At 38.2% G+C, this 27,154-nt stretch overlaps 1 protein-coding gene across 1 annotated transcript; it reads right to left on the bottom strand.

The window, feature by feature from the left end:
• Positions 1-8,316: 8,316 nt before the first annotated feature.
• LOC106081067 (ARF GTPase-activating protein Git) lies at positions 8,317-25,636 on the bottom strand. The gene is made up of 9 exons (XM_059369197.1): positions 25,473-25,636; positions 24,898-25,322; positions 20,031-20,734; positions 19,808-19,964; positions 14,917-15,005; positions 14,454-14,822; positions 9,882-10,129; positions 9,298-9,757; positions 8,317-9,224 (listed from the first exon to the last, which is right to left on the bottom strand). The coding sequence occupies exons 2-9, from the start codon at positions 25,160-25,162 to the stop codon at positions 9,024-9,026; spliced, it is 2,493 nt and encodes an 830-aa protein (XP_059225180.1). The 5' UTR covers positions 25,163-25,322; positions 25,473-25,636; the 3' UTR covers positions 8,317-9,023.
• Positions 25,637-27,154: the final 1,518 nt, after the last annotated feature.

Raw genomic sequence — 27,154 nt, 5'->3', positions numbered from 1 at the left:
CAAAATGTTGGATTTGAAGTTCAATTTTCTGTCCAGCAAAACACCCAGATTTAGATTTAGATTTAGATTTATTTGTTCGTTTTCACATACAACAAGATAACAATGATCTTATAATTACTGTATGTGAGATATCAATGACATTTAACACAGTTCAACAGAGATTAGTAGTATATAAAGTAACATTTGTAATATATAATTAATTAACAAATAATTTTGACAATATAAACATTATTTAATAAAGACATTATCAATATTAAGATTATTTAAAGATTTTTCTGTAAAGCTTTTTTAAATGAATTTGCGTTCCAAATAGATTGTATTGACAAGGGTAGTGAGTTCCATAGGCGGATCGCATTTGTTAGATATTGCCATTGTGATATCAAAAGGCGATATCGAGGCATCACCAATAGTATCCTTCTGTTTGTTCTCCCAAACTGCAGCTTTTGGTACAGGTATTCTGGACATTTTTCATAAATGATTTTATGCAATAGTAACAGATTTTTTATATCTAGAAAATCGCCAAATTTCATATTGCATATGCTTTTTTCATAGGGTGAACAGCTCTCGTATCGATTTAGGCCATGAACATATCTTATTATTGCATTGTGAGCTGTCTCCAGTCGTCTAGTGCTCCTAGAGTCACATTTACTAAACAGTTCACTTCCATAGCAGAGCACAGGCAGTAAGTACGTTTTAGCCAAAAGGAGGCGAATGTGTTTTGGCGTAAACGATTGTGTTTGGTACAGTGTTCTTAGCATACCAAATATTTTTCCAGTAGTCGCAACTATGTGATCGGTCCATGTCAGTGAGTTATTGAAAGTTATACCAAGATTTTTAGCCTTTTCGACTAGCTGTATGTGTTGCTCACCAATTAATATATGTTCTTCAGTAATAATATTATGGTTGCGATTTGAAATTAAGATGCAGTTTGATTTTTTAGGGTTTATGTTAAGATAGTTGGCATGAGCCCAGTTGGAAATAATGCCCAAATCTTCATTTATTTTTAAAAAACCTTGACGTATTTCAGGTTTAGCAAAACTCAGATAGAGCTGGACATCATCAGCGTATATATGTATAGAGGAGTATCTGAGCCGTGGTGGTAGGTCATTTATGTACATCGAGAAAACCAGTGGTCCCAAAATCGAACCCTGCGGTACACCCTTATTCAATTGAAGAGATTTGGACATTATATCCTTGATTACAACAGACTGAGTTCTTTGGCAGAGATAGTTTTTAACTAACAACACAGCAGATGCAGAAAAATTAAAATAGTGCTTCAGTTTCAAGCACAACAGCTCATGGTTAACACAGTCAAAAGCTTTTGAGTGATCCAACAGTACTAGGCAAGTAGCCAGTCCATCATCAATATTTGACCTAATATCTTCGGTAACATCGATTAAAGCAGTAACACAGCTGTGTCTTGGCCTAAAGCCAGACTGTTTGCTGGATAAGAGGCGATGCTCGTTTAAGTATGCGCTTATTTGCTTGTGAATTATCTTTTCAAAAGCTTTTGAGAAGAAAGGCAGAATTGATATGGGACGATATTCATTTCCATTTTTCGATTTTGGCACAGGTATAACTTTTGAATGTTTCCATGTGGTCGGATATTTTCCAGTTGTTAGAATTGTGTTGAAGAAGTATGTGATATACGACAGTGTGTATGGTAAGGTGGATTTTATGAATTTTGGGTGTAGGTTATCCAAACCAACTGCATTTGATTTTATACTCATGCAACCCTCATAAACATCAATGGGCCGAATACATGCGAATTCAAAAGTTGTAAAGTCAGGAAATGCTGGTGTGTTTGATATGACATTTACTGGGTTTGTTTCTATATTATTATCTTCAAGATATGTTGTGCTGTTTAGGAAAGATGCGTTCAGTTCATCAGGATTTGCATCAATTTCAACTATAGGAGTGGACCCGACACCAATTTCTCGTATTGTTTTCCACTTTTTTTTGGAATCGGTAGCCTGGCGGAATTTGTTGGCGTAATAGCCAGCTTTTGCGCGATTAATTGTTTTATTTACATAAGTTCTGAGTGTTCGGTATTCTTCATGGAGCATTGGGCATTTAAAACGTTTCCATCGTCTGTAAGCCAAATCTCTCTTGTCAATTAATTTTTTAATTGACTCACTAAACCAACAGTTCTGAGCTTTTCGAGGACGTGGTGTGCAAATAGGTACGGTGCAGTCAAGAAGATACAATAGATTTTCACTAAGAAACGTTAACTGATCATCAGTAGAATAAATGTCATATATCTTACTCCAATCAATGTTGTGTATTTCAGAAGCAAGTGTATCATAATTTATTTTATTAAAGTTAAAATAACTTGTCTGTTTTTGTTCTGGTGTGTGCACAGCATCATATGTCAGAAATATGAGATCATGCTTAGAAAAACAGGGCATACTAAGCTGATCGTATAGTAGAACATTATCAGATTTTGAAACAAGAAATATGTCAATCAGGCTGTTCGAAGTTGTTGTATAGTGAGTTGGTATTGTAGTATTTACCCCATACAATCCCATGGAGTTAAACGACTCAATAAGTGTTTTTTCCTTTAAAAGGTTAGAATTGAGATCGCCGGCTATTATAACATCATCGTAGTGCACAGAAATATCAAGGATAGTGTCGAAAATATATTCATACGGTATATGACAATTTGGTCTATATGCACAACCCAATAGAATTTTACGGGTATTAATAACAAGCTCGACAAAGATTGATTCAATTTTCTCATTTTGTTCAGATTTAAAAATTACTTTGCAGGGTAAGTTATTCTTTACATATAACGCCACACCACCTCCAAGGGAGCTTCGATCATTTCTATATACATTATATCCTTCAACACTTATTATGCTGTCAGTAATAGAAGAATTAAACCAGGTTTCACTCACACATATTATGTCAACTCCAGACATTTCGAAATTGTGCCGAAATTCATCTATTTTCCTCTTCAGGCTTTGTGCATTAATATGACAGATATTCAGGCCAGTTTTCTGTCTACAGAGTACTTTAATCATGTAATATGATCCGTTATTGGAACCCAAAGTACTATTGGTTAAAGACATTTATTAGAAGTGGCAACGCTTTCAATTTGAGAATTTGAAATGAAGGAGAATTTTGTAATGAATTCGTTAAAATATGTATTACTATTTTCGCTAATAAAAAAATTAAAAAATATGCAAAAGATTGGTTTGAAAAAAATATAGTTTGGAAAGACATTAAACAGTATCAATAGCATGACGAAAAAACTGGTCAAAATCTACCTCGTTTGCAATATGAATTGCCTCAGTGTTGGGGGCAGTCTTGGCATATATTAAGCCGCGAAAAGAGTAGATCGAGGTGATTTTTTTCTGTCTTTTCAATTTAATACCCGTTTGCAAGATTTTAAAATTCGTCGAAGTAAGATTTTCATTGATGTATACACATTGATTGGAATCAAAACCAATGTGATGTAAACATAATTGACCATTAAATTTTTTCCTGAACTGTGCCAGCATCTTTAAGATATAGTTTTTCACGAATGGCGTTAAAAGTTGAACAATTATAGTAGTATCAGGGCTATTGTTTCCTCTTTTACCTTTCAATCGATATACTGACTTATATGGAGGTGTTGCTACATTCAGTGCCTTACATATACAGTCAAAAATATGATCTAAATTCTCCGACGGGTAACAAGGAATGCCATTAACACGAAGATCGCATGATACCGCCAAGTTTTCTTGTTTTGCCAGATGGGCTCGAAGGTTTTTTATATCTTCTCTCATGCTAACTATTTCTGCACATTCAGTTTCAGCTTTCAGTAGTCGTTCATTTATTTCGTTTGACTTTGCCTCATTCGTTGTATGTGTGTATCTACATAATTTAACAGCTTCAGTTCCACTTCTGCAAATCTCTTATTCATGGACGTGTTCAATCTCTCTTCAGTTTCTTTAAGAGCTTCTTTGAACATCGTCCACTGCCTCTCAAAACGCACTTCCATTTCATGTATTATATCTCTTTCATATCGAGCCAGCTTAGGTGTTTTCGCTTTGCTCTCTGGATTTGACGAATCATCTCTCTCCCTCTTTGACGATCTCGTTAACTTAGCCACCAGCTCTTCTTCAAGCTGATTGTTGGCGTATGTAATGTCAGCCATCAGTTTCTCTTGAAACGATTCACTTAGCTGAGACATAATATTTTTGTTGTTGGCGTTGAGCACAGAATGTATTTTTCTTTTTTATGTATGTATGTGTGTACCGCACTGCACTGATTTTGTTTATTTCAATTGATTCAAAACCAAAATAAAATGTTTGCTTTTATCTGATAATATACAGGACAGTTTTTCTCAAAACAAACAGATATTGTGTCAGATACAATTTCACGTGGAAATAGACAAACAGTGATGAACTTTTGTTATATTTTATTGTAAATAACCAGAAAATTATTGGAGCAAAATGAAAACAGAACTGTCTCTCACAAGACACAAGACGACACATTTTGCGCTTTCTGTAAATGGAGACTCAAGGAGACAGGTTCCACTATGGGCAACTTGTATTTCCTGCTCAAAAGAAATAATTCTGTCTTGCACGGATTAATACCTAAACCACTTTCGGTAGTCCACTTTGCTGATGCACATAGAGCTTCCTGAAGTATATCTCTTAGAGTGCTGAGAAACATTCCCCTAACCGCAATTGCCACGTCATCAGCATACGCGACCACTTTTACATCTTATTCTTCCAGAGCCAATAATATATTGTTAATGTCTATATTCCAAAGTAGAGGAGACAGTACACCTCCTTGAGGTGTTCCTCTGCTGACTCATCTTTTTACATCTAAAGATTCCTCGGTAGAGTTGATGCCTAGAAGCAGAGTATATCTCCCTAAGCCAGGGAATCAGTTTATCTGATACAGCTTGTAATTCAACCCAAAGAATTTTCGGCTCAGACACAATTTCCCTAGTAGCCTCCGACGAATGCATACCAGTAACAACCTGTGCTGGCGCCACGTTGATGAGGCTATCTCATTCCGGTTCTTGAGGCTTTTGATGAAAACCCATTTTCCACAGGATACGACGGGACTCACGGAGACACCGGAATATTGGAATAATGACGTTGATCGAAGGTTTATAAGGAAGAAAGGAATTCTTGAGGAGCTTCAAACCATTTAAGTCACCCGGAACTGATGGAATATTTCCAACGTTACTACAGAAAGATGCAGACTATCTGGCGCCTCCTCTGACCAAAATTTTCACAGTGTGCCTAGGTCTTGTATATACTCCGAAAGCCTGGCAGGAGGTAAGAGTGGTGTTTATACCCAAGCCCGGCAAGGCAAGTTATGCGACACCAAAGGCCTACAGACCCATAAGCCTTACGTCATTTTTACTCAAAACCATGAATCGTAGTGTGGACACCATAATAAAGAGTAGGACATCCAGCGAACTGCTCAAATACAAACAGCATTCCTATGTCAAGAGATGGTCGGTGGAGACTGCCCTGCACGAGGTTGTGCATACAATAGAAGAATCCTTCGATGCCAAAACGTACACCCTGGTGGTATGCGTTAACATCGAGGGGCCTTTTAACAATGTGCGGACCCAAACACTGATCCAATCCTTAGACAAGTACCGGGTGGACCCGTCCTTAGAGACTGGATAAACCATATGCTAAGGAATAAGTGGATAAATTGTGGCACAAGGAACGCCACAGGGGGGCATTTTATCGCCACTCCTTTAGGTGACCACCGTAAATGACCTATTACGGATGCTGACTGAGGAGGGATTTGAACCCGTCGACGATGTTATAATACTTGTAAGGGGTAAGGATCCGAACGAGCTATGCAGAAGGGCCGAAAGGGTCTTGCATATGGCATATGACTGGGCTAGACCCAGAGGTCTCAATGTTAACCCAGAGAAGACTAAAATATGCCTGTTCACGAGGAAGACGAAGGTGGGCCAATTTAACGCACCACGTTTCCTCAATAAGACGATTTCGATATCTGACAAGGTCAAATACTTAGGTGTGATCTTGGACAGGAAACTGATGGAAGTGTCACATTCAGGAGCGTACTATTAAGGCTCACAGATGTTGGCCACTATGTAGACGGGGCCGTAGATTCGAAATGGGGCCTGAATGAGACTATTTTTCAAAAATGAAATTAAACATAAACAGGCCGTGTTCACCATATCGGAGTCTATCTTTCTAAATTCCATCTGGACCAAATTCGGTGCAAAAATCTATATTTGTGAAATGTACCCTTATATGGGAGCAAGTATAAAATATTGTTCGATTCGTCCTTGGGTTGGAATATATTGGGTTGCCCAAAAAGTAATTGGGGATTTTTTAAAAGAAAGTAAATGTTTTTTAATAAAACTTAGAATGAACTTTAATCAAATATACTTTTTTACGCTTTTTTCTAAAACAAGCTAAAAGTAACAGCTGATAACTGACAGAAGAAAGAATGCAATTGCAGAGTCACAAGCTGTGAAAAAATTTGTCTACGCCGACTATATGAAAAATCCGCAATTACTTTTTGTGCAACCCAATAATATTACCTTGCCGAGAAAATGTCGCTTGCAAAATTTTAGACTAATATCTATGTGCAATTTGTTTTTTTTTTCTCTGTGCAGCTTTCTTTTCGACTATTCGACTTTAAAGTCCATTCCTACGGTATACTTATCGATGGATCTAGCTCGTCTCGTTCTTAGCCTTGCAAACAAATGCACAAAGTTATAATACCCTGTGGTGGTGTAGGGTATAAAAATTAACAAATTATTGTCATATTAGTCAAAAGCGGACGAATATACATATATATGGGAGCTATATCCAAGTCCAACCGATTTTTACCAAAATCCAGAGATCTTGTGGCAGTTGAAGAAAAAAAAGGGTTGTGCAAAAATTGATAAAGTATGCCTCAGCTGATATTAATTTGTATCTCACACAAATATGGTTGTTCCAAAATGTCCTTTATAGGGTAAAAAGGTAATAAAATATGGAACACTCTAAGGTAAGTTTGAAAAAAATCGAAGGAGGCATAACATTTAAAATTTGAGAAAAGAAAAAATTTTAATATTAATTTTGTTAAGCTTTTTTTTTTAATTTGATCGTCATGACATTTTAAGTCGAACTAGCTATGTCCATCCGTCCGTCTGTCTATCGAAAGCACGCTAACTTTAGAAGGAGCAAAGCTAAGGGCTTGAAATTTTGCACAAATACTTTTTATTTGTGTAGGTCGGTTGGGATTGTAAATGGGCCATATCGGTCCATGTTTTGATATAGCTGCCATATAAACCAATCTTGGGTGTTAGCTTCTTTTGCCTCTAGAGGGCGCAATTATCGTTCGATTTGACTGAAATTGTTCGTGTGGTGCTTTGGTATCACTTCCAACAACTGTGTTAAGTATGGTTCAAATCGGTTCATAAACCGATCTTGGCTTCTTGAGCTTTTAGAGGGAGCAATTCTTATCCGATTTGGCTGCAATTTTGCATGACGTGTTTTGGTATCACTTCCAACAACTGTGTTAAGTATGGTTCAAATCGGTTCATAACCTGATACAGTTGCCATATGAACCGATCCTTGGTCTTGACATCTTGAGCCTATAGAGGGCGCAATTATCGTCTGATTTGACTGAAATTTTGCACATGGTGTTTTGGTATCACTTCCAACAACTGTGCGAAGTATGGTAGAAATCGGTCTACCACTTGGTATAGCAGCCATATAAGCCGATCTGGGATCTTGACTTCTTGAGCCTCCAGAGGGCACAATTCTCATCGTACTTGGCATAAATTTTGTACCACGGCTTTTTCCATGACCTTCAATATACGTGTCCAATGCGGTCTGAATCGATCAATATCTTGATACAGCTCCCATATAAACCGATCTCCCGATTTTGCTTCTTCAGCCCCAATTGAGTGGCAATTCTTATCCGAATGGACTGAAATATTACACAATGACTTCTACAATGTTTAGCATTCAATTAATTTTTGATCCGAATCGGACTACTACTTGATATAGCTCCATAGCATAACAGTTCTTATCCATTATTCCTTATTTGCCCAAAAAGAGATACCGAACTTAGCACGCTCTTACTTGTTATTTGTGACTCTAACTTACTTACCCCTCTAGAAGATATTTGACTGAGAAACATTGATTTATGTCTAAGAGAACCACACATGTTATACGTTATAAAAATATGAGGATTTGTTACAGATTAAAGTCTACTATTTGAAACTTCATCTTTGAATGATATTCAATGCTGCAATATAGTCGAATGCCATAGATGAATATTCGATACTGTGATGTATGGCTCCCGGATGTAAACATAAAACACAACCGATTTTATTCTAAACTATGTTATGAGCGTTTATTTGTATATTTAATTTTCGTTTTTAAGGCAATTTAAATATATATTGATTACATTTGGAAGAACATGTTAATATTTGTAACTGTATTCTGAATATCTCAAGACACTAAAACTAAACAAAATTCAACAGGTAAACCAAAATGGCCATGTATAAAATAGCCCATAAAACAGCGCAGTACAGTAAGAGTTTGATCCATCAAAAAATGGCATATGGCATTTTGTTTTATTCACGAACCGTGACGAAGAAGAAACGAATTTAACATGGAAAAACATTTTGTAAAATCAACTTTTGAAGCAACTTATGGGGAAAAACAAAAAAAGAACAAAACAGTGGGCCTTTCAAAGATAAAACTGTCTTTCTTAACAATCATTTTGTACTGTGCAATACAGGGACATATGTATTCAGGATGAGTGAGGATTACGGTGGTGTCAGGGTGTCTGGGTTAGTACATTTAAATTTGTTCTTGAGTTTGGTTACTTTGGGATTAATAATTAAATGCTAGTACATAGAGTTATAGGTTAATGCATATAAATAATAAGGGACACACGGGCTGAGGTTGAGGTGGGGGAAAAGGGTGGCGGAGGTTTGGTGGACTCATTTATATCATAAAGAGTAATAGATAGCATCGAGATGGGATGCGTAGTAGCGGCGTTAACTTGCTCACGCTGCTCGCTTCGATTCAATCCAATTGCAACACTAAGGTTTTTGTGGCACTGGCTATGTAATAGGCACATTCGCGTACATCTTTGAAGTATTTGGTAATAGCTGTCTTATCATCCTTTTGCAGCGAATTACGCAAATTCTCACAGCTATGCTGTATTAAAATGTTGTTGCGCGTTAACTGCATTAGGGTCTCTCGTATGGTTTCATTACAATTGGCCTAATTGGAGAAAGGGAAACAAATTGATTAAATATTAAGGTGTCGTCTTTGGCACAAGAGTTCTTCTTCTCACCGGTGTGGTAAAGACATTTATCAATTCCAATACCGCAGCCCTTATGCGTTCGGCACATGGTATTAGGGTCTCCTTATTGTTGGAATCTTGCATGGTGTGTATCAACTCCTTGAGACGATGAGTTACTATATCGGCCTTTTGATTTACCTCTTCGTTGAAACTTTTAATGCTGTTCTCAGCACCGGCCATTTGGTACATCGAGGTCGTATTTCGAGAGTCGGCATTGGTTTTCGTTACGTTTGTTTGCAAACGTCGCTCGTACATGCTGGCCGGTCGTTTAATGGTCGATTGTTGTGAATTTGTCGTGGAGGACGAGGTGGAGGTGGAAGTAGAGGACGAGCCTGCATTGGCCGTTTGTGTAGTGGCCGAGAAAGAAGCCGATTGAGCTAAGGATGAGTTTAAACCCTCGGGTAGGGAGTGAGGTTCGTGATCGTTATCGTCAGTTCTGAGGTCAATGCGTCTACGAGCATCAGATTGAGTGAAATGTACAACAAAAAATGTAAATAAAAAAGGAAGAAACGAAACAAAACAAAAAAAAATTAAAAACTAAAAACCACTAAAGAATCGAACATAATAATCCTCACAATGGTTCATCGTAAACGCTGTTATTAGAGGCTGTGGACGATTGTTGTTGGTGCTGTTGAGCCTGCTGCTGTTGTTGATCTACATTTGAAAATTTCGACTTTAGTTCGGAGTTTTCAGTGGACAATTTGTGCACCACATTCCTTAATTGATTGATTTCGGTAACGTATTCGTTTATTTGTTTCCGTAAGTGAAGCATTTCAAAATTTTTCATTTCCTCAGGTGGCTTGGCCGATTGGTGGACAACAGCCTTCAGTAGCATCCAAATTTGTAGAAAAAAACGAAAAAGTAAAAAACAAAAAAGGCATAATTTAATAAAAATAAAACTAAAAAATTAATAAAAAACGTAATGCGAAGAGATTGATTCGCAATTGAAAACTCATATATACGAAATTATAAGCATGAAACAGTTACCATGCTAAACATAAAACAAAACAAAAACAAGAAAGAGTATTGAACTTTTGCATAATCTCAGCTAGTGTAGCCTTTAAAAAATCATAAACACATCCATTTGTTTCTTTTTCGGTTTATTTTGCTTACTCATATGTATATATAAAATAGTTGTAACCTTATTTCATATCAGACTAGTATTTATTTTAGCACTCATTTAAGTTCTACTTGTATCAAAAATATTCGTACAGATCTACTTTATATCGAGAATTAATAGATGAGATGAGATTGAAGCACATGATTGGTTCGATGTTCGATTTTGTGACTAAATCAAATCGGTTTACAGCAAACGCTTAACTAAGGATATACTCGTGTAGCCTAAATAATACTTAAATTAAATATCTATAACCCATCAATGATGCACGTATTCAAGAAATATAACAAGATCTCAAATTGTTTTCCTACTAAAAAAATGTACAGTCGAAATCGCATTAGTGAAACGCCCAAAACGTGTCAATTTTCTTTCACTTATCCGTAATTTTCAGTTAAGCGTGGTTCGGATAAATGAAATTCTTTTTCAGTTAAGCGATGAGTAGACGATTATGTTCTAGAAGACTTTACTTTACTGCGCATCACATTTCGTGGCATTCTTCCCTAGGTAACTACCAGCGGGCAGATTGAAGGCTCTATGTTTTGTGCGAATAATGATTTTGCTCCCACTAGGATTACGAGGTGGTGCAGCAGCTCGCCAGGCATTTCGATTGCATATCCCGAACTCCTGAATGACGTATCCTGGCAAGCCGTCATTCTTTTGGGACCAGACCACCTTCGCATAATTCTCAACATCGACGGACGTTTATCAATTAGAAGAAGGCCGATTGGGTTGGCTTCAGAAAGTACACCAATCGCCGCTTCGGTGAGCTGGCACCACCCTGAAATGTGCTAGATGGAAATTCCGAGACGATCGAATACCCCAAGTGCGGCCCAAGTTTCCGGCGCAGGCAGTGGTAATCGCAGACGGGCGTGATGGGATTCGTTGCACGGACCCCACTAACTCCAGAATCAGCTAGCTAAATCTGGAAATAAACAGGGTAGACGACGAACACAAGTGGAATTTGTGGCTAGTACCCTTTTTACTTAGGCACTGGTTTATGCAAGCTGTGGTCTACATTTAAGTCACTTTCGAACCCCGGTAAAAGGGATACGACCTCAGTCGCTTTTGGCGACGTAACCGTGACTGATCCGAAGAGATGCGCCAAATTGTTCTACCGTCAATATAGTATGCATCCCGAAAATGGCAAGGCTAGGAGGAGAGCAATTCCTCGCATTCGTAGTCTCCAAGACGTCACATCCGTAGTTTCCGACGGAATCTTTACGCGTGAGGTGATTGTTGTTGTAGCAGTGTGTTATACACTAAAGCGGCAGCCCTTGCCGATGAAGAACTCTATCGGGTCAATCCGGTACGTACAACCGGCTGCCATGGGATTGCATGAGGTGAATGTGATAGTCGATGGAATAACGATTCCAACCATCAAGTGTCCCAAAATACTTGGTGTAACATTTGACAGTTCTTACACATTCTTCCCACATTTCGAAGACTGCATGGCACAACAACAGCTTTGCATGCCCTCACCTCACACATTTGCCGTGGCTTCAATCAGCCCAGGCCATGAGATAGGACGGTCCTCGTGGCACTGGACCTATCGAAGGCATTCGGCACGGTCAGCCATGTCAAATTATTTGAGCATATCGCCAACACGTCCCTCCAGCCAGGCTTGAAACGCTGGGTCGCGAATTATCTTTGTGGTCGCCAGTCATTTGTGGAATTTAGGTATAAGAAGTCGATGCACCGTAGAGTGAAACAGGGAGTTCCCCAGGTGGGGTGATATCTCCGGCACTGTTCAACCTCTACCTATCCTCCATTCCACCCCCTCCAGACGGTATAGAGATCGTATCATATGCGGACGATTGTACGATCATGGCATCAGCCCCCCACCCATTGTTGACATCTGCGATAGGTTGAACGTCTACCTCAACGAAATTGTCTCATATTTCGCTGCAAGAAATCTGAAGATATCTGCCACATTGTTGACTAAAAAAACGCGTGAAGTGAATACTGAGCTGACTGTGATGGTCGATGGAGAAATGATTCAAATTTGACAGCTCTTACACATTCTTCCCACATGCCACACCAATTTGCGATAAAATCAAAAGTAGAAACAAGGCCCTCAAGTCACTTGCTGGCAGCACTTGGGGTGCAGACAAAGAAACCTCAATCCCATGGCAGCCGGTTGTACGTACCGGATTGACCCGATGGAATCCTCCATCGGCAAGGGCTGCCGTCTCGGTGTACAACACACTGCTACAACAACAACAAAGAAACCTAGTTGACCACATACAAAGCAATTGGCCGGTCCGTGGTAAGTCATGCAGCGCCAGTGTGGTCTTGTCAACTTTGAGACATGCAGTGAAATAATATTCAGATATTTCAGAATGCCGCCCTTCGAACAGCGACGGGCTGTCTCCTCAGTTCTCATGTGGACCACCTCTATCAGCAGACAAAGATCCTACCAGTGCGAAGACATAACTACATGCTGTCTAAGCAATACCTTTTGGGCTGTTATCATCATCTTGTGGATAGATATCCACCGCCCAGAAGCCTTAAGGTATCTACATGATCTAGAGCGTGAGGTTCAGCGCTACAAGAGAGAACCTCTAGATCAAGTGGCATATCAAGCGGGTCTAAACAACATTCATGCAGACACGGTAGCAGATGCGGTAAACGGCTTCCGGGTGAATGTATAACTTGGAGAACGACAGCCTCACATTGCACATGAAGAAATTGACCTCCCCCGGCAAACCAGAGTAGTTCTGGCTCAATTACGTTCCGGCAGATGTAGCCGCTTTAACTCCTACAGAGCAACGATCGATGCCGACGTGCAAGATGTATGTCCCGATTGTAAACAGGGATACACGTCACCTGTTTAACTGCCCGGCCAGACCCATTCGACTCAGACCCAGATCCCTGAGGACGCACCCCATCTTACTCGCAGAGTTCCTGGGTCTTGACATTCAACAGAATCAAGCAGACGAAAGATAGAACACAATAAACTGCTACAACAACAACAACAACAACAATTTTCATTGCTTGAAGTCCAAGAATCCAAATCCACTCTGTGTACTCAAAAACTCAAATCGGAAGATCGGGATCTATAGCAGTTACATGCAGGGCTGCAGAGTTGGATTTTAAATTTTCTTATTTGGCTTCTGCCTAAAAAATTATCATCAGACCCATCTGAACTATTCAATTCTATTTTTAGTTAAAATTCTAGTGAAAATGTAAAATTTTTACGTATGTTCTCTTTATGAAGTGGCATGCATGTGAAGTAAAGACAAATAGATAATCATTCAAAAGTTCAAATAAATGTTTTTCCCTTAAGGGGCCAAAATGTTTCTGCGGATCATTGATGGCGTTTCCTCCAAAATAATATTATTGTAATACATATTTCTCTCGACCAAATATAAACATATAGCATAAGAACACAAATGAAATAATTTCTAGTCTTACTCAGCCTTTAATAGAATCTACACCTCTAGTGTGCTATCCCAAAATGGCGGGTGGTTTTCTGATATGTCTGGCCTCAAAATGGATAAAAAGCTTGGCATATTCCATCCTGCATTTTGATAAGGATTTCTTTATTCGATTCAACCATAACAGCAAAACCACCTGCTTTCTACGGGAGTTTTTTTGTTTCAATTTCAAATGTTGTTGTTTTCTTTTTTATTTTTGGCTTTATCACTACCTCTATTTTTATGGTAAGTGTTAAATGTTTGTCCATTATCACTTCTAAATTCCATAGTTTTGAATTTTCGTGCAAACTGTCCCGTTCAAAATATTTTCCGCTTCCAATGATATTTTCTATGAGCCATTTCAGTTTGATGCGAAACACAATCATACGAACACTTTCATTTTCTAGTGGCAACAGAGTAAACTTAAACTAATTGAAATGGATTTTTTTGTTATATGTACTAGCACTTTGGAAAAGATGCGATTTAAAACCTTGTGGCGCGAACTTGTGTTCGATTTCGAATGTTACAGCTACACAATCACAAACACTTTGCTGCCTAAGAGTCTAACCGAAACTATTGTTTAGCTTTAGAATTTTCTGTCGCATTAGATTTACCTGTTGGGCCATGGGTGGCATTGGCTCGTAGTCATCGTCGGCGACGGGATCATAAATTGGCTCGTCGTCGGACAAATTTGGATCGTGATAATCATTGCCAATGCCAGTGCTGTTAGAGAGATTGTTGTTGGTGCTGTGACTATTGAAGCCGCCATAGAAACTTGACAGATTGTTATTAGGCATAGACGAGGAAGAAGCAGAGGAGTTGACGGCATTGGACGATGATGACGTATTGGGTGGTAGCTGCTGCTGGGGACCATCTAGCGGCCGTAAATTTGCCATATTCTGTCGACGTCGTGCATCAATTAAAACATCCGTTAATAAGCCATTGAATTCGGCACGACTGAACCGTGCTAATTTCTGACGACCCTGTGATTATGCGAACAGTAAAAAAACAAAAGGTTAACAAAAATGATGGGTTATTGAGGCATGACAACATTTGTTTTATTTGCCCCATATATACCTGGTTACGTGTGGCACTAAGAAATGGATTTGCTGGTAGAAATGGCACAGCTGCTACATTTTCAGCATTCAATGTGGATGTAGACCATACTTTTAAAACGAAAAGAAGAACGAGAGGAGAAATAAATGTTGATATAAAGATTATATAAAACAAGGGAACGGCTACGCCGGGCCATTTTTTCTAGGTAGAATCTAAGTGAGTAGAATTGGGAGTCAACACGCTGATTTTTTTAAATAAATTAATTAAAATTGCCTGCTTTAGTACATGGGCAGAAACTCCAGTTCCTGTTCAATTTCTTTTTAGTTTATTTTTGGAATTCTATACTGGATATTTGTCCTGCTGTACACCATTAACCGTCTCCCTTACTCTAACTAAAAAAAAAAATCCAGGTCTCGGTGATGGGTGGGCGCGATTTTTGTGAAATTTTGATTGCACCCTTATAGTAATCCCCAACCCCAAAACCCAACAATAATATGGCAATATAGGATTTAAATGAAAGGCAATGGAGGCAGAAAACTAAACCTGTATCCAAGTATTTTGGGAGCCACCCCAACCGGCACATACTAAATATTTACCTTTTTCAAGTTTTTTGCCTGTTAGGGCAAAGATCATTAAATTTTACAATTTTTGTTTGTTTCTCTTTCGAGACGAGCTCAATGATCGGAGATTGCAAATGGAAAAGGAAAGCCAAAGATGGCAACACACACCAACTACTATGGGACGCGTTTCGTCTTTGGTTAGAAGAATTTTCAGCCATATTAGGTCTTATGGCTTCAAAGGTCGAGCGTTGGTATGTTGTCTTTGAATCGTTTTAATGATACAATTACCACATTAACCACGCTCGACAACCCTCTCTATTAGCTGTACTTTTTCCCAATGCATATATTTTTGTGTAATAACAGACTTTCTTTCTGTGGCAAATTACACTTCTTCCGTACCATTCATAATTTTGTGCATCTGTTGGAAGTTGTATTGATGGCTTCGAACGCTAGACAATGGCAACAACTCTCGCTGTTGCTCTGTGTGCCCAGGTTCGAACCCCGGCCGGGCTTTGCCGAATTTTTTAATTTTTCAATCAATAAAAATTTTATAATTTTTGTTTGTTTCTCTTTCGAGACGAGCTCAATGATCGGAGATGGCAAATGGAAAAGGATTTCCGTTTATGGCAGAAGGGAGCTCAAATGGTATTTGAGAGTAGAAATGTGAGCTAAGCTTCTGGGTGGTCGCCCTTCCCCGAAAAACGAATATATTTGCCGAATATGGCAATACGGTGCTCAAATGAAAGGTGTTTGGGATTAAAGAACGAATTTCATATCCACAAAAATGAGCGAAACGACTGAGGGATTGTACAACAATTACACAACCCCAATTATTACCGACCATGGCAATATAGGGCTCAAATTAAAGGTTTTGGACGGTTTTGTGTCTAAGGGAGCAAATAAACAAGCATACACACACTAGTTGGCCCAAAATACTTTACTACACCCAAAAATGATTTTAGATTAAAGTTTGGGGGTTGACCGTTACTTTTCCTGAATGACCTTAAACTTATGTATCACTTTGTCCTAATCGGACTACATGTCCCATAGTTTTTTTTTTTGTTGAGTTGCTCCCTTTGTATATTTCCACTGGTGGGGGAGCCTACTGTAGCGCAGAGCTTGGCATGTCCGGGTATGACGCTGAACGCCTGTGTTTGAATCCTGACGAGTACTTTAGAAAGAATTTTCAGCGGTGTGAGGAGCTATGCCATTTAAAACATTTAAAACGGCATGAAGTTCGGCCGGGCCGAACTTTGGATACCCACCATCTCGTGTGTATATGTAAACCCCCTTTCGCCACAATCCGATGAAAATTGGATAACTTATGCACTCAAATTCGGCACGGACAATGAGTGGTCTAATAAATATAAGTAACTGTTGAATTTTATATTTCCAATTTCAGCGAAATCGAATAAAAAATAAGCTTTTATGGGCTTCAGACCATTTATCGGCAGAGCGCTCTGCAGGGAAGCTATATCTATTGGGTTGCCCAAAAAGTAATTGCGGATTTTTCATATAGTCGGCGTTGACAAATTTTTTCATAGCTTGTGACTATGTAATTGCATTCTTTCTTCTGTCAGTTATCAGCTGTTACTTTTAGCTTGCTTTAGGAAAAAAAAGTGTAAAAAATAAATTTGATTAAAGTTCATTCTAAGTTTTATTAAAAATGCATTTACTTTCTTTTAAGAAATCCGCAATTACTTTTTGGGCAACCCAATAAATATTGTCCGATACAAACCATATTTGGGACGGACGTCGGGAGACCTAAAAATACCCACTGTTTCAAATTTCAACGAAATCGAGTAATAAATAGAGCTTTTAATGCCTTCAGGCCCTTTATCGGGAGATCGGTCTATATGGTAGCTATATCTAAATATAGTCCGATCTGAACCATATTTGGGTCAGTTGCCGGGAAGCCTTAAACTATTCACTGTTTAAAATTTCAGCCAAATCGGGTAATAAATAAAGCTTTTATGGTCTTCAGACCCTTTATTGGGAGATCGGTCTATATGGTAGCTATATCTAAATATAGTCCGATATGAACCATATTTATGTCTGATATCGGGAGCCTTAAAATAACTCGCTGTTGCAAATTTCAGCGAAATCGGGTAATAAATAAAGCTTTTATGGTCTTCAGACCATTTATCGGGAGATCGGTCCATATGGTAGCTATATCTAAATATAGTCCGATCTGAACCATATTTAGGTCAGATGTCAGGAGGCTTGAAATAAACCAATGTTTTAAAATCGGGTAATAAATAAAGCTTTTATGGGCTTCAGATCCATTATCGGTAGATCGCTCTATATGGCAGCTATATCAAATTATGGACCGATCTAATCCATATTTAGGTCAGTCGGGAGCCTTAAAATAAATCAATGTTGCAAATTTCGTCGAAATCGGGTAATAAATAAAGCTCTTATGGTCTTCAGACCCTTTCTCGCGAGATCGGTCTATCTGGTAGCTATATCTAAATATAGTCCGATCTGCACCATATATGGGTCATTTGTCGGAAAGCCTTAAACCACTCACTTTTTCAAATTTCAGCAAAATCGGATGAAAAATAAAGTTTTTATGAGCATTAGACCTTTATCGGAAAATCGGTCTATATATTAGCTATATCCAAATATGGTTCGATTTGGCCCGTTCAAGAAGTTTACCAGCGTTCATATCTCAATATCTCAATTTTTGAAGGCTCTAAAGTGATAACAACAGACGGACGGACAGACACACGGACATCGTTACACTGCCTTAGAATTTTACGACGATCCGAAATATATTGGGTTGCCCAACATTTTTTTCATATAGTTGGCGTTGACAAATTTTTTCACAGCTTGTGACTCTGTAATTGCATTCTTTCTTCTGTCAGTTATCAGCTGTTACTTTTAGCTTGCTTTAGAAAAAAAGTGTAAAAAAAGTATATTTGATTAAAGTTCATTCTAAGTTTTATTAAAAATGCATTTACTTTCTTTTAAAAATCCGCAATTACTTTTTGGTCAACCCAATATATATACATATATTCTTTGTAGGGTCGGAAATGGATATTTCGATGGGTTGCAAACGGAATGACTAAATGAATATACCCCTATCCTACGGTGGTGGGTATAAAAATGGTATGGCAGCCATGTAAAAACTTCTACCCAAAGAGATATCGCACTGCGGCACGCCATTTGGACTTGGCTATAAAAAGGAGTCCCCATTGAACTTAAACTTGATTCGGACAGCACTCAATGATTTGTGAGAAGATTGCCCTTGTACCTTAATAGAATGTTGATGGGCAAATTTGGAGTCGCTCACCCAAAACATGTTGAGGACATTCGTGCCTTACTTCCAAATAGTACCCATGTTTTCCCAATCGGTAAATATGCTTATTTGGGTGAATGTTGTGGGTGGTGCGTTTTCCTAGGACATTTGACCACAATTTCTTTGTGTTTTTAGTTCACTGCACCCATCTCGGGGTTTTTCTAAATTAGGGAATGGGAGGTTGTTCACCCCCTTTCAACATTATTCAACTAATTACCTGGGTAAGTGGTCAATTTTACTCAATTTACCCACTGACTCATTGATATGAGAGAAGTAACCCTTGTTCCTTAATGGAGTGAGTGTGCATGGAAAATTTTACATTTCTATTTTTACATTTACCCACTTTATTGGAGATTTACCATTAGGGTATTTACACATTTCACATCATTTCGCAATAACAATCCCTATCAACCTTGATTAATAATAATTTTTTGTGCAAAATTTCGAGAGACAAACCAAACACAATCGTACGTTAGAGTACTTTCGACAGACAGTAAGTAGGAAACAGAAGGCATATTTTGGTTTATTTATAAAAACTTTTTGCTGGCAAGACTTTATAAGTAGGAATTAGTCATTGAATTATTTGATTTATTTCTAGAAAATGTTTTCATTCTTCCCATATACAAAAATATTCCGAATACTCTGAGTGATTCACATTGATAATTTAAAGTAATAAAAATAAATACCTATACGCAATTATCAACGTAGGGCAAATACGTTTTAATAGTCAAATAAATGTCGGTCTTTGCGAGAAAGAAAAAATTATTGTCATTTCAAAGAAAGGAGCATCATCATTTGTCTAAGCATAATTCTTTGCCAGAAAGGAGAATGTATTTTGTATGTCAAAGGATAGACTCCGATTTTTGAGGAATCCCAACAAAGTTGGTGCGTGTTAAATATCACAAATGCTTTTAGCAATTGTAAAGGAAATTAACAAATTTGTTGGTTTTGTCATCGGATTTCAGACACCTAGCTCACCTATAAACTGCAATGGCTCCCCTTAGATTTTTATTCTTTCAGAAGATTTAGAAACTACACAACTTATACTTACTTGCTTCGTTTTCACGCCTATCAACTTCATCATAAAGATCCATGACCAATTCTTCAAACATTTTATTGGGCACTAACTGCAAACGACCTCGGGCGATTTTTAATTGCTCACTAATTTCATTCGTGTGCATTTCTGGTATGACCAAATGGCGGCCAGTCTAGAAGAAATCCAAACATAAGAAATGTTATAAATGTATTGACCATTGTTGGCATCGTCCTCTTACTGTGTGATCTGGCTTCTTTCCGCCCAAATACATGATAATGCGGTCGCTGACCTCATACATGGCATCTAGCAAACGATCTGCTATCAACGTGTGATTATTTGCTTTGGCCACTTCAAGCGGTGTCAATCCATTGCCATCTACCACATTGATTTCGGCTCCGTGCACAATCAACAATTCAATTTGTGATGCCTGACCAAATTTCGCAGCCACATGAAGTGGCGTTGAGCGTTTTTCTTCATGGAAGAAATTTGGATCGGCTCCTTGCACCAAAAGACGCAATGAAGTCTCCAGATTACTTGTACGCACGCTGGCATGCAATTGTTTGCTCAATTCGTGTTCTAAACCCGCCGAACCGGTAATATCGTCGTCAGCATCTTGCAGATTTGGCTTGAGCACAAATGCCAATTGTACATGTTTTGCTTTAATAAAATCCGATTTATTTGGATGCAATGGATCTTTCGGTGAAGGCTTGCGTAACCGATGTGGTCCTTTGTTACCCGAAGTGGTGCTGTCTAGCAGATGATGCTCCCATACGCAATTCGCACCGTGAGCATTAAGCGAGTTAACAAAATTCAGTACTGACGGTTCCCAACTACCTTGGCGCAATGATTTCACAATGGATATGTGGCGACCCAAACTGCGATGCACCGAACAACAGTCAGAACACAAGAGAATGCCACGATTGATGGATGCCCAAGATGGATCTGCAAATTAAGTAAGAAAAGAAAATGTATATTAAAACCACCATAAAATTTCCCTAAAAATTTAATTGGAGGCCGCAGTTGCGCAAATGTTAGCATGTCTGCCTATGACGCCGAACGCCAGGTTTCAAATGCCGGTGGGAACATCAGAAAAAAACATTTTTTAGCTGAGGTTATTTCTTACATGTGTTGGCGAGATTTTTTAAGGTATCCTCTCATGTTAAAACTTCACTTACATGTGGTGTCTCTAAGCTGCACTCCTTTCGGACTCGGCATAAAAAAGGAGGCCTCATATCGTTGAGCTTAAACTTGAATAGGACTGTACTCCTTGATATGAGAGAAGTATCCCCATTTCTTTAGTAAAAAGTCGGATTGATTCGGTAAAGACTGAATACCATTATAACCCAATCCCATGGCAGCCAGTTGTACGTACCGGATTGACCCGATGGATTTCTTCATCGGCAAGGGCTGCCGCCTCGGTGTACAACACACTGCTACAACAACAACAACTATTATAACCGATTCAGTTTGGCCATTGATTCTAAAAGCAAATGAAGGGCTATTAATGATATAGGAGTTGGGAAGTTTGAGTCTCTGTAGTGATGCGGGAGATATTGGAAAGGGGTCGGACCCTCCTCCCAACACCCAAAATAATAGTGGGCTGATAGGGAACATGCAACTCAAATGAAAGGTATTTGGAATTAGAGTACCAATTTGATATTAAATATTTGGTCCTACTACCCAGGTGGTCGCCCGACTACAAAACACCCCAAATAGGCATATTCGACGGTCATGACAAAATGGGATTTAAGTGAAAGGTTTTCAAGACTATATTACGAATACGGTTTGGAAGGAGCAATAGGCTACATTTGCAAGTGGAGGTGGCTATCCTCGTCATGCTCATGTACATCAGCAAGTTCGTTCCGGTTCAAAGGACCGATCGCAGTAGGAACAGGTTGGCCATTGGTTATTTAAAGGTGCCAATAACGCGCCTTGTCATATCGAGCATCATAGGCACTCAGTATTTGTGCAAGACCAGATGCCACTCGGCCTCTCACTGAGACTCTCCGCTCGATACCGCTGAGTGTCCGCGACTGCTGTTGCAGCTACTCCGTATGGAGCATTCCACTATCCGCAACCTGTGGACGCGCCCGGTAGCTCGCAGCTAAACTTCTTGTAACAGCAATGAACCCAACACAGGTCGGACCTCAATGTTTCAGCTTGTGTGGTGCTCATAGCTATCCCATGCCGGGCTATAATTTGTTGATATCGAAAGCGGATTTTACCACAAAAGAACCGCCGAAAAATAAAATTGGACGAATCGGTACAATATTGGAATTAATGAAAGATATTTTGGAGTAGCGTACGAATTTAAGGCCAAAAATTGGATTCAAGTCCCACCTTAAACCCCCTTTAAACACCCATTTTGGCCGATAATGGCAACTTCATCAGGTCAATCCGGTACGTGCAACCGGCTGCCATGGGATTGTGTTTGTTGGTGTTTTTGGGATGTGATGGACACCAAGGCATTTGGCCCCAGAATCGGATACCGAATACGTGTTCTAATTCCAAATACCTTTCCTATTCAGGTGTATCCTATGGGGTGGTGCGGCTTTTAGGGGAGGGTACGTCTCCTTCCAATAACAACAAATTGTGTAAGTTGGTCTGGAAGGAGCAATAGCTTCCAGACCAACTTACACAATCTGTGAAAATTTCAGATTGTGTAGGTTTGTATGTTAGGTTCGTGTTCTACTTAAAATATACACCACTTGATCCCCACATGAATGCCATGATTGGTCAGTTAACCTGTTTGGAGTGGTTTTAGGGGTGAAAGCGCTACCCATATACTTGGACGCACTTTCAAATACCTTTCATTTGAACACCATATAGTCATGATCAGCAAATATTACGATTTGGGGACTGGTTTAGGGCGTTGCCCCCCATTTCTTGGAACTCATTTTTAATGACGTATTCAAAGTCTACTCTGAAATACCTATAATTTGAGTCCAATATTGGCATGATAGTCCCAAATGCCTTTTGGAGCGTTTTTACTTTTGGGGGAGTTTTGGGCTTGGGCCGGCCCCCTACATATTTGGACACAATTTTTAATAAATATAATATTCGTGTTCTACTCTTAAATAACTTTAATTTGAATTCCTTATTGTTCCGATTGGCCCACTTATGATTTTGGACGGTGCTGTTGGGGTAAGGAAGTTTTAATTTTTTCTAAAATCCCTAACTCCATGTTTCGCACCACACCAAAATGTCAACGAATACTGAGCAAATGGCTTTCATTTTGTTGCTTGTGGTAACGGCAATATAAAAAAATGCATAAAAAAGCAATCATCAAAAAATGGGTGCGTTTGAAAGCAACAAATCAAACCAAACTCAATAGGAATTGCAGTGGATTCATCTCTCGGAAACTTAGTTGAGTAAAAACCACTAAAGCCTTCCGATAATTAATGGGCATATTCATACATTTGCACATTGTTTTCAAGCAGGAATGATATATGAGACTTGACCTACCGCCCCAAAAGGCATACTCGTATAAGCCAGAAAAGGAAATTTTTGTTGCCAAGATGCTGATGGGTAAGCTACTGGGTTTCTAAAATCATTTGTCTAGGCCTTCCATGAGAAATGTAAGAAATAGTACCCGTTGTATTAAATAATGTTAATCTTTTAGCATCTATTGGGTTGCCCAAAAAGTAGTTGCGGATTTTTCATATAGTCGGCGTTGACAAATTTTTTCACAGCTTGTGACTCTGTAATTGCATTCTTTCTTCTGTCAGTTATCAGCTGTTACTTTTAGCTTGCTTTAGAAAAAAAGTGTAAAAAAAGTATATTTGATTAAAGTTTATTCTAAGTTTTATTAAAAATGCATTTACTTTCTTTTAAAAAATCCGCAATTACTTTTTGGGCAACCCAATAAATGTACAAAATTTTAAGAATCCTTTCAGTTTGTCAATTTTATAATTATTTACTGTATGTACCAAAAGTAGCACTCAGCATTTGTTTCTCTAAAGCTGCTATTACACGATCAGACATGTCATATGAGCTGTCACTTTCTGTATTCATAAGACTTGCCTAATGTACGGCAAAAAAGAATATATTCGGCATGTATTCTTGTATGTATTGTACTTTTTTTTATAGACGTCGATATTTGGATATTTATTCCAAAATCCATCTGTCATATTAAATTTTTCGTACGTATCACAACGAATCACCATGATGTATAAAACTTTCAGAGTTGCTTTTTTTAAATGACGTAAAGTAGCAGCTTTATGTCGAATAAGAATTCTATCTCTATTCGTTCGATCTGGGCCCATTTCGAAGTATTTTGTAAACGCAGAAGCTGGTTTTAACTTAAGACCAATGTATTCAGGGGCAAAACTTCTTTCAATTAGTGGCATACTATGATTTTGGCAACAGTTTTGTGAGTCATTTGACTGGTTACAAATTGACCCACCCTAATGCATACATATATCCATTTTAACGATATATTTATGGAATAATAAAAATATATTTGAGAAAAAACGCTAAGAAAGTTTAACTTCTTTCTTTTTTATTATACAACATTTTAAATCTCGGCAAATATACGAAATGTTTCGAGGGAGTATCGTTGTACTTTTAAGATTTATAAATTGTAAAAAGGGACCAAAGTGTATGTTTTCTAGTCTTCTATATTCCTATGCACACAATAATGTGCAATAGTGCGTGTGTGTGTGTGTGTGTGCTTGCTCACAGAATACGTACCCCTTTATGATGCTGTAGATAAATCTTATCTCAATCAATATCTTTCACTAGGATCTTGGCATATGTGCGCTTTCCGTCCCAACTTTAGAAAAAGAAATTGATTCTAAAAGCCTACATAGCCAAATGCATTATTAGAAAATTCTCTGGTGTCCCATACACTGTTCTTGTATTCGGTTAAATTTACAAAGAATAGTGCAACTCGCGCCACTCATAAATTGTCTATTAATCAAATTAAATTGGGTCACATACGTACGTACATGCACATGAGTTAATGAATGTGGTGAGTCCACATACAGTCCATACAGAGAGACTGTTGAGTGAAGCGTATTCACCGTGGTATATAGTGCCAGCTATGTTATGCTATACAACTAGGGCGCATAGTTTTATGTACACCAATGGAATTCTTTTCTTACCCGATGCTCCACAATCTCCACAAACTTCTGTTGGTATTCGGGTTTTACTGCGTGACATTTTGGTATTCTTAAGGCTGGTGTTGCTGCTATTACTTCCGCCTCCTCCGCTGCTAGCGATGTTGCTACTTCGTTGCTTGTCGGACCTTGGCCCTTTAACACCTTCAGTTAGGCTACTGCCGCTGTGGTGGGCACGGTCGCTGCCACCGCCCGCGTTCGCTATAAATAGCTTTTTATGCGATTCTACAACGCTGCTGGCGAAACACATTCATGCCCCTTTATATATGTTCTTTTGATACAAAATATCTATGTTGCACTCTCCACAGAATGACGGCAGCCGACTAAAGACTATTTGTCTAATGGCTTGAACACTGAATTCACCACCCACCCAATCGCGATTTTGAGATTGGCGTTGGAAAAACCAAATGCTATAACGATCAATTTAGACACAATATTAAAACATATTACCCTATGGCACTATGGAGTGTAATCTTCGAAGAAACTGATTCAATAATCCAAAAACTTTTATTTATTTTTATTTTTTTTGGTCCAAGGCATTGAAGAACAATGGCACTAACTTGCTTAATAATCAGCTGGAGCCGTCACCATTGATATTATTGGCTCCGCTTTATTTCCAGCTGGGACTTTGGTTACAAAATAATAATGTTCTCTGTAACTATGTTTATTTTTCCAAAAATCAATCCCCAAAAGCCCAAAATGCAATTCCCAACTTCAACTTTATAATAATATAGGATCTAACGACTAATCGATTTTTATTGGCAGAAGTCGTAGTAGTTGATAAAAAAAAAATCGAATAGTCGATAATGAAATCGAGTCATCGACTTTTTCTATTAGGGTGGGTACTCTGCTCGTCTTCTCAAATAGCAACGGTCAAACTCTATATAAAAAAATTAGGATGAAAAACAGGATACACTTATAAGGTGAGGTGCGAATAGCTGAGTACATTTTTTTTTATTTTTCATTTAGCCACAAATCTAAATGTCAAATTCTTGTTAACACAGATGTGATTTTTTCCTTAAGGTGCCATCACACTACAGTTCTTGTCTTATGACATGTCAAATTTTGCTATTCTTAGAGTTGCATATATAGTGTGATACGAATAAAACTAACAAATGAAAAACACTTTTCAAAATAGCACTGTTATTTCTTCAATTAGAGCAGTGCTCTATTTCTTCTGACCCAAATATTAAGAAATCTGCTGTTTTTGTTGTTAGTTGAATTAAAGCAACCTCAAATGAACTTGTTTTCACAACTTTAACAATTTGCATACATCAAAAATAAGCTTTTTCTCACATTTTTAGGTTATGTCATACAAAAATAACATACTAGTGTGATAGAAAAAATGATGAATCGTATAAAGTGACATGTCATAAGACAATATCATATAGTGTGATAGCATGGTGAAACAATTAAGGGTGTTCTCATTTGTACAACAACCAAAAATCATATGGTGCAATCCGCCATCTTGTTATGAAGCTGATCGACGTTTTGCCAAAAAACACAAAGAAATTTATGTGCGTATGTGTATACGTGTGCGTACATGAACAGCGAATATGCGAGAAAAATGAAGACAACAAAGTGAATGCAAACATAAATCTGACTTCTTAATACCGTCAAACCAGGACGGCTGTTAACAGCTGTTCGCGTGAAACTACCTTTTTAAACCCACCTTGCTCAAGGCAGTCTCGTTGGGGGTAGATTTGTGTTGTTGTGATAATGACAATACCTCTTTATTGTACCATACAGTGTTATATAAAACCCTGTTTTCCATTCCCTTTATAAAATCAGCTGAAGAGAGTCTTAAATCCGGATTTAATGAGCAGTGAAAACAGGGTTTTTGGAAAATACATATCTGTCTAAACAAGAATTTAACATTTAAATTCATTGTAAAATCAAAACAAAATAAAAAATTGTTCTCAGCTGTTCGCATGACCTTACCTTATAAGTGCAACCTTCTCCATATGGCAGCTATATCTAAATATCGTCCGATCTGAATCATATTTGGGTCGCACGGCGGGAGGCTAAAAACAATTCACTGTATTGACCGATTTGCTGATTTAGGGTCTTAAGCCTAAAAAGCCGACATTTTTATTATCCGATTTCGATGAAATTTGAAATAGTGAGCTTATTAAAGCCTCCCGATATCCGACCCAAATTAGTTCAGATCGGTCTTTATTCAGATATAACTGCCATACAAAACGGATCTGTCCATTAAGAGTTTTAAGCCCATAAAACTGCA

Source organism: Stomoxys calcitrans, chromosome 5 (genome assembly GCF_963082655.1).
Source record: "Stomoxys calcitrans chromosome 5, idStoCalc2.1, whole genome shotgun sequence".
NCBI lineage: Eukaryota > Metazoa > Arthropoda > Insecta > Diptera > Muscidae > Stomoxys > Stomoxys calcitrans.
This window is presented reverse-complemented; position numbering and strand designations above follow the sequence as displayed.

What these genes read in the sequence shown, in the direction of transcription:
- LOC106081067 (XM_059369197.1), bottom strand. Translation starts at nt 25,162, where the DNA reads ATGTGTTTCGCCAGCAGCGTTGTAGAATCGCATAAAAAGCTATTTATA. An exon ending in TTAGTGCCACACGTAACCAG is followed by an intron (nt 14,823 to 14,916) that starts GTATATATGGGG and finishes GCATAATCACAG; the next exon opens with GGTCGTCAGAAATTAGCACG. An exon ending in TAAATGTCTTTACCACACCG is followed by an intron (nt 9,225 to 9,297) that starts GTGAGAAGAAGA and finishes TTCTCCAATTAG; the next exon opens with GCCAATTGTAATGAAACCAT.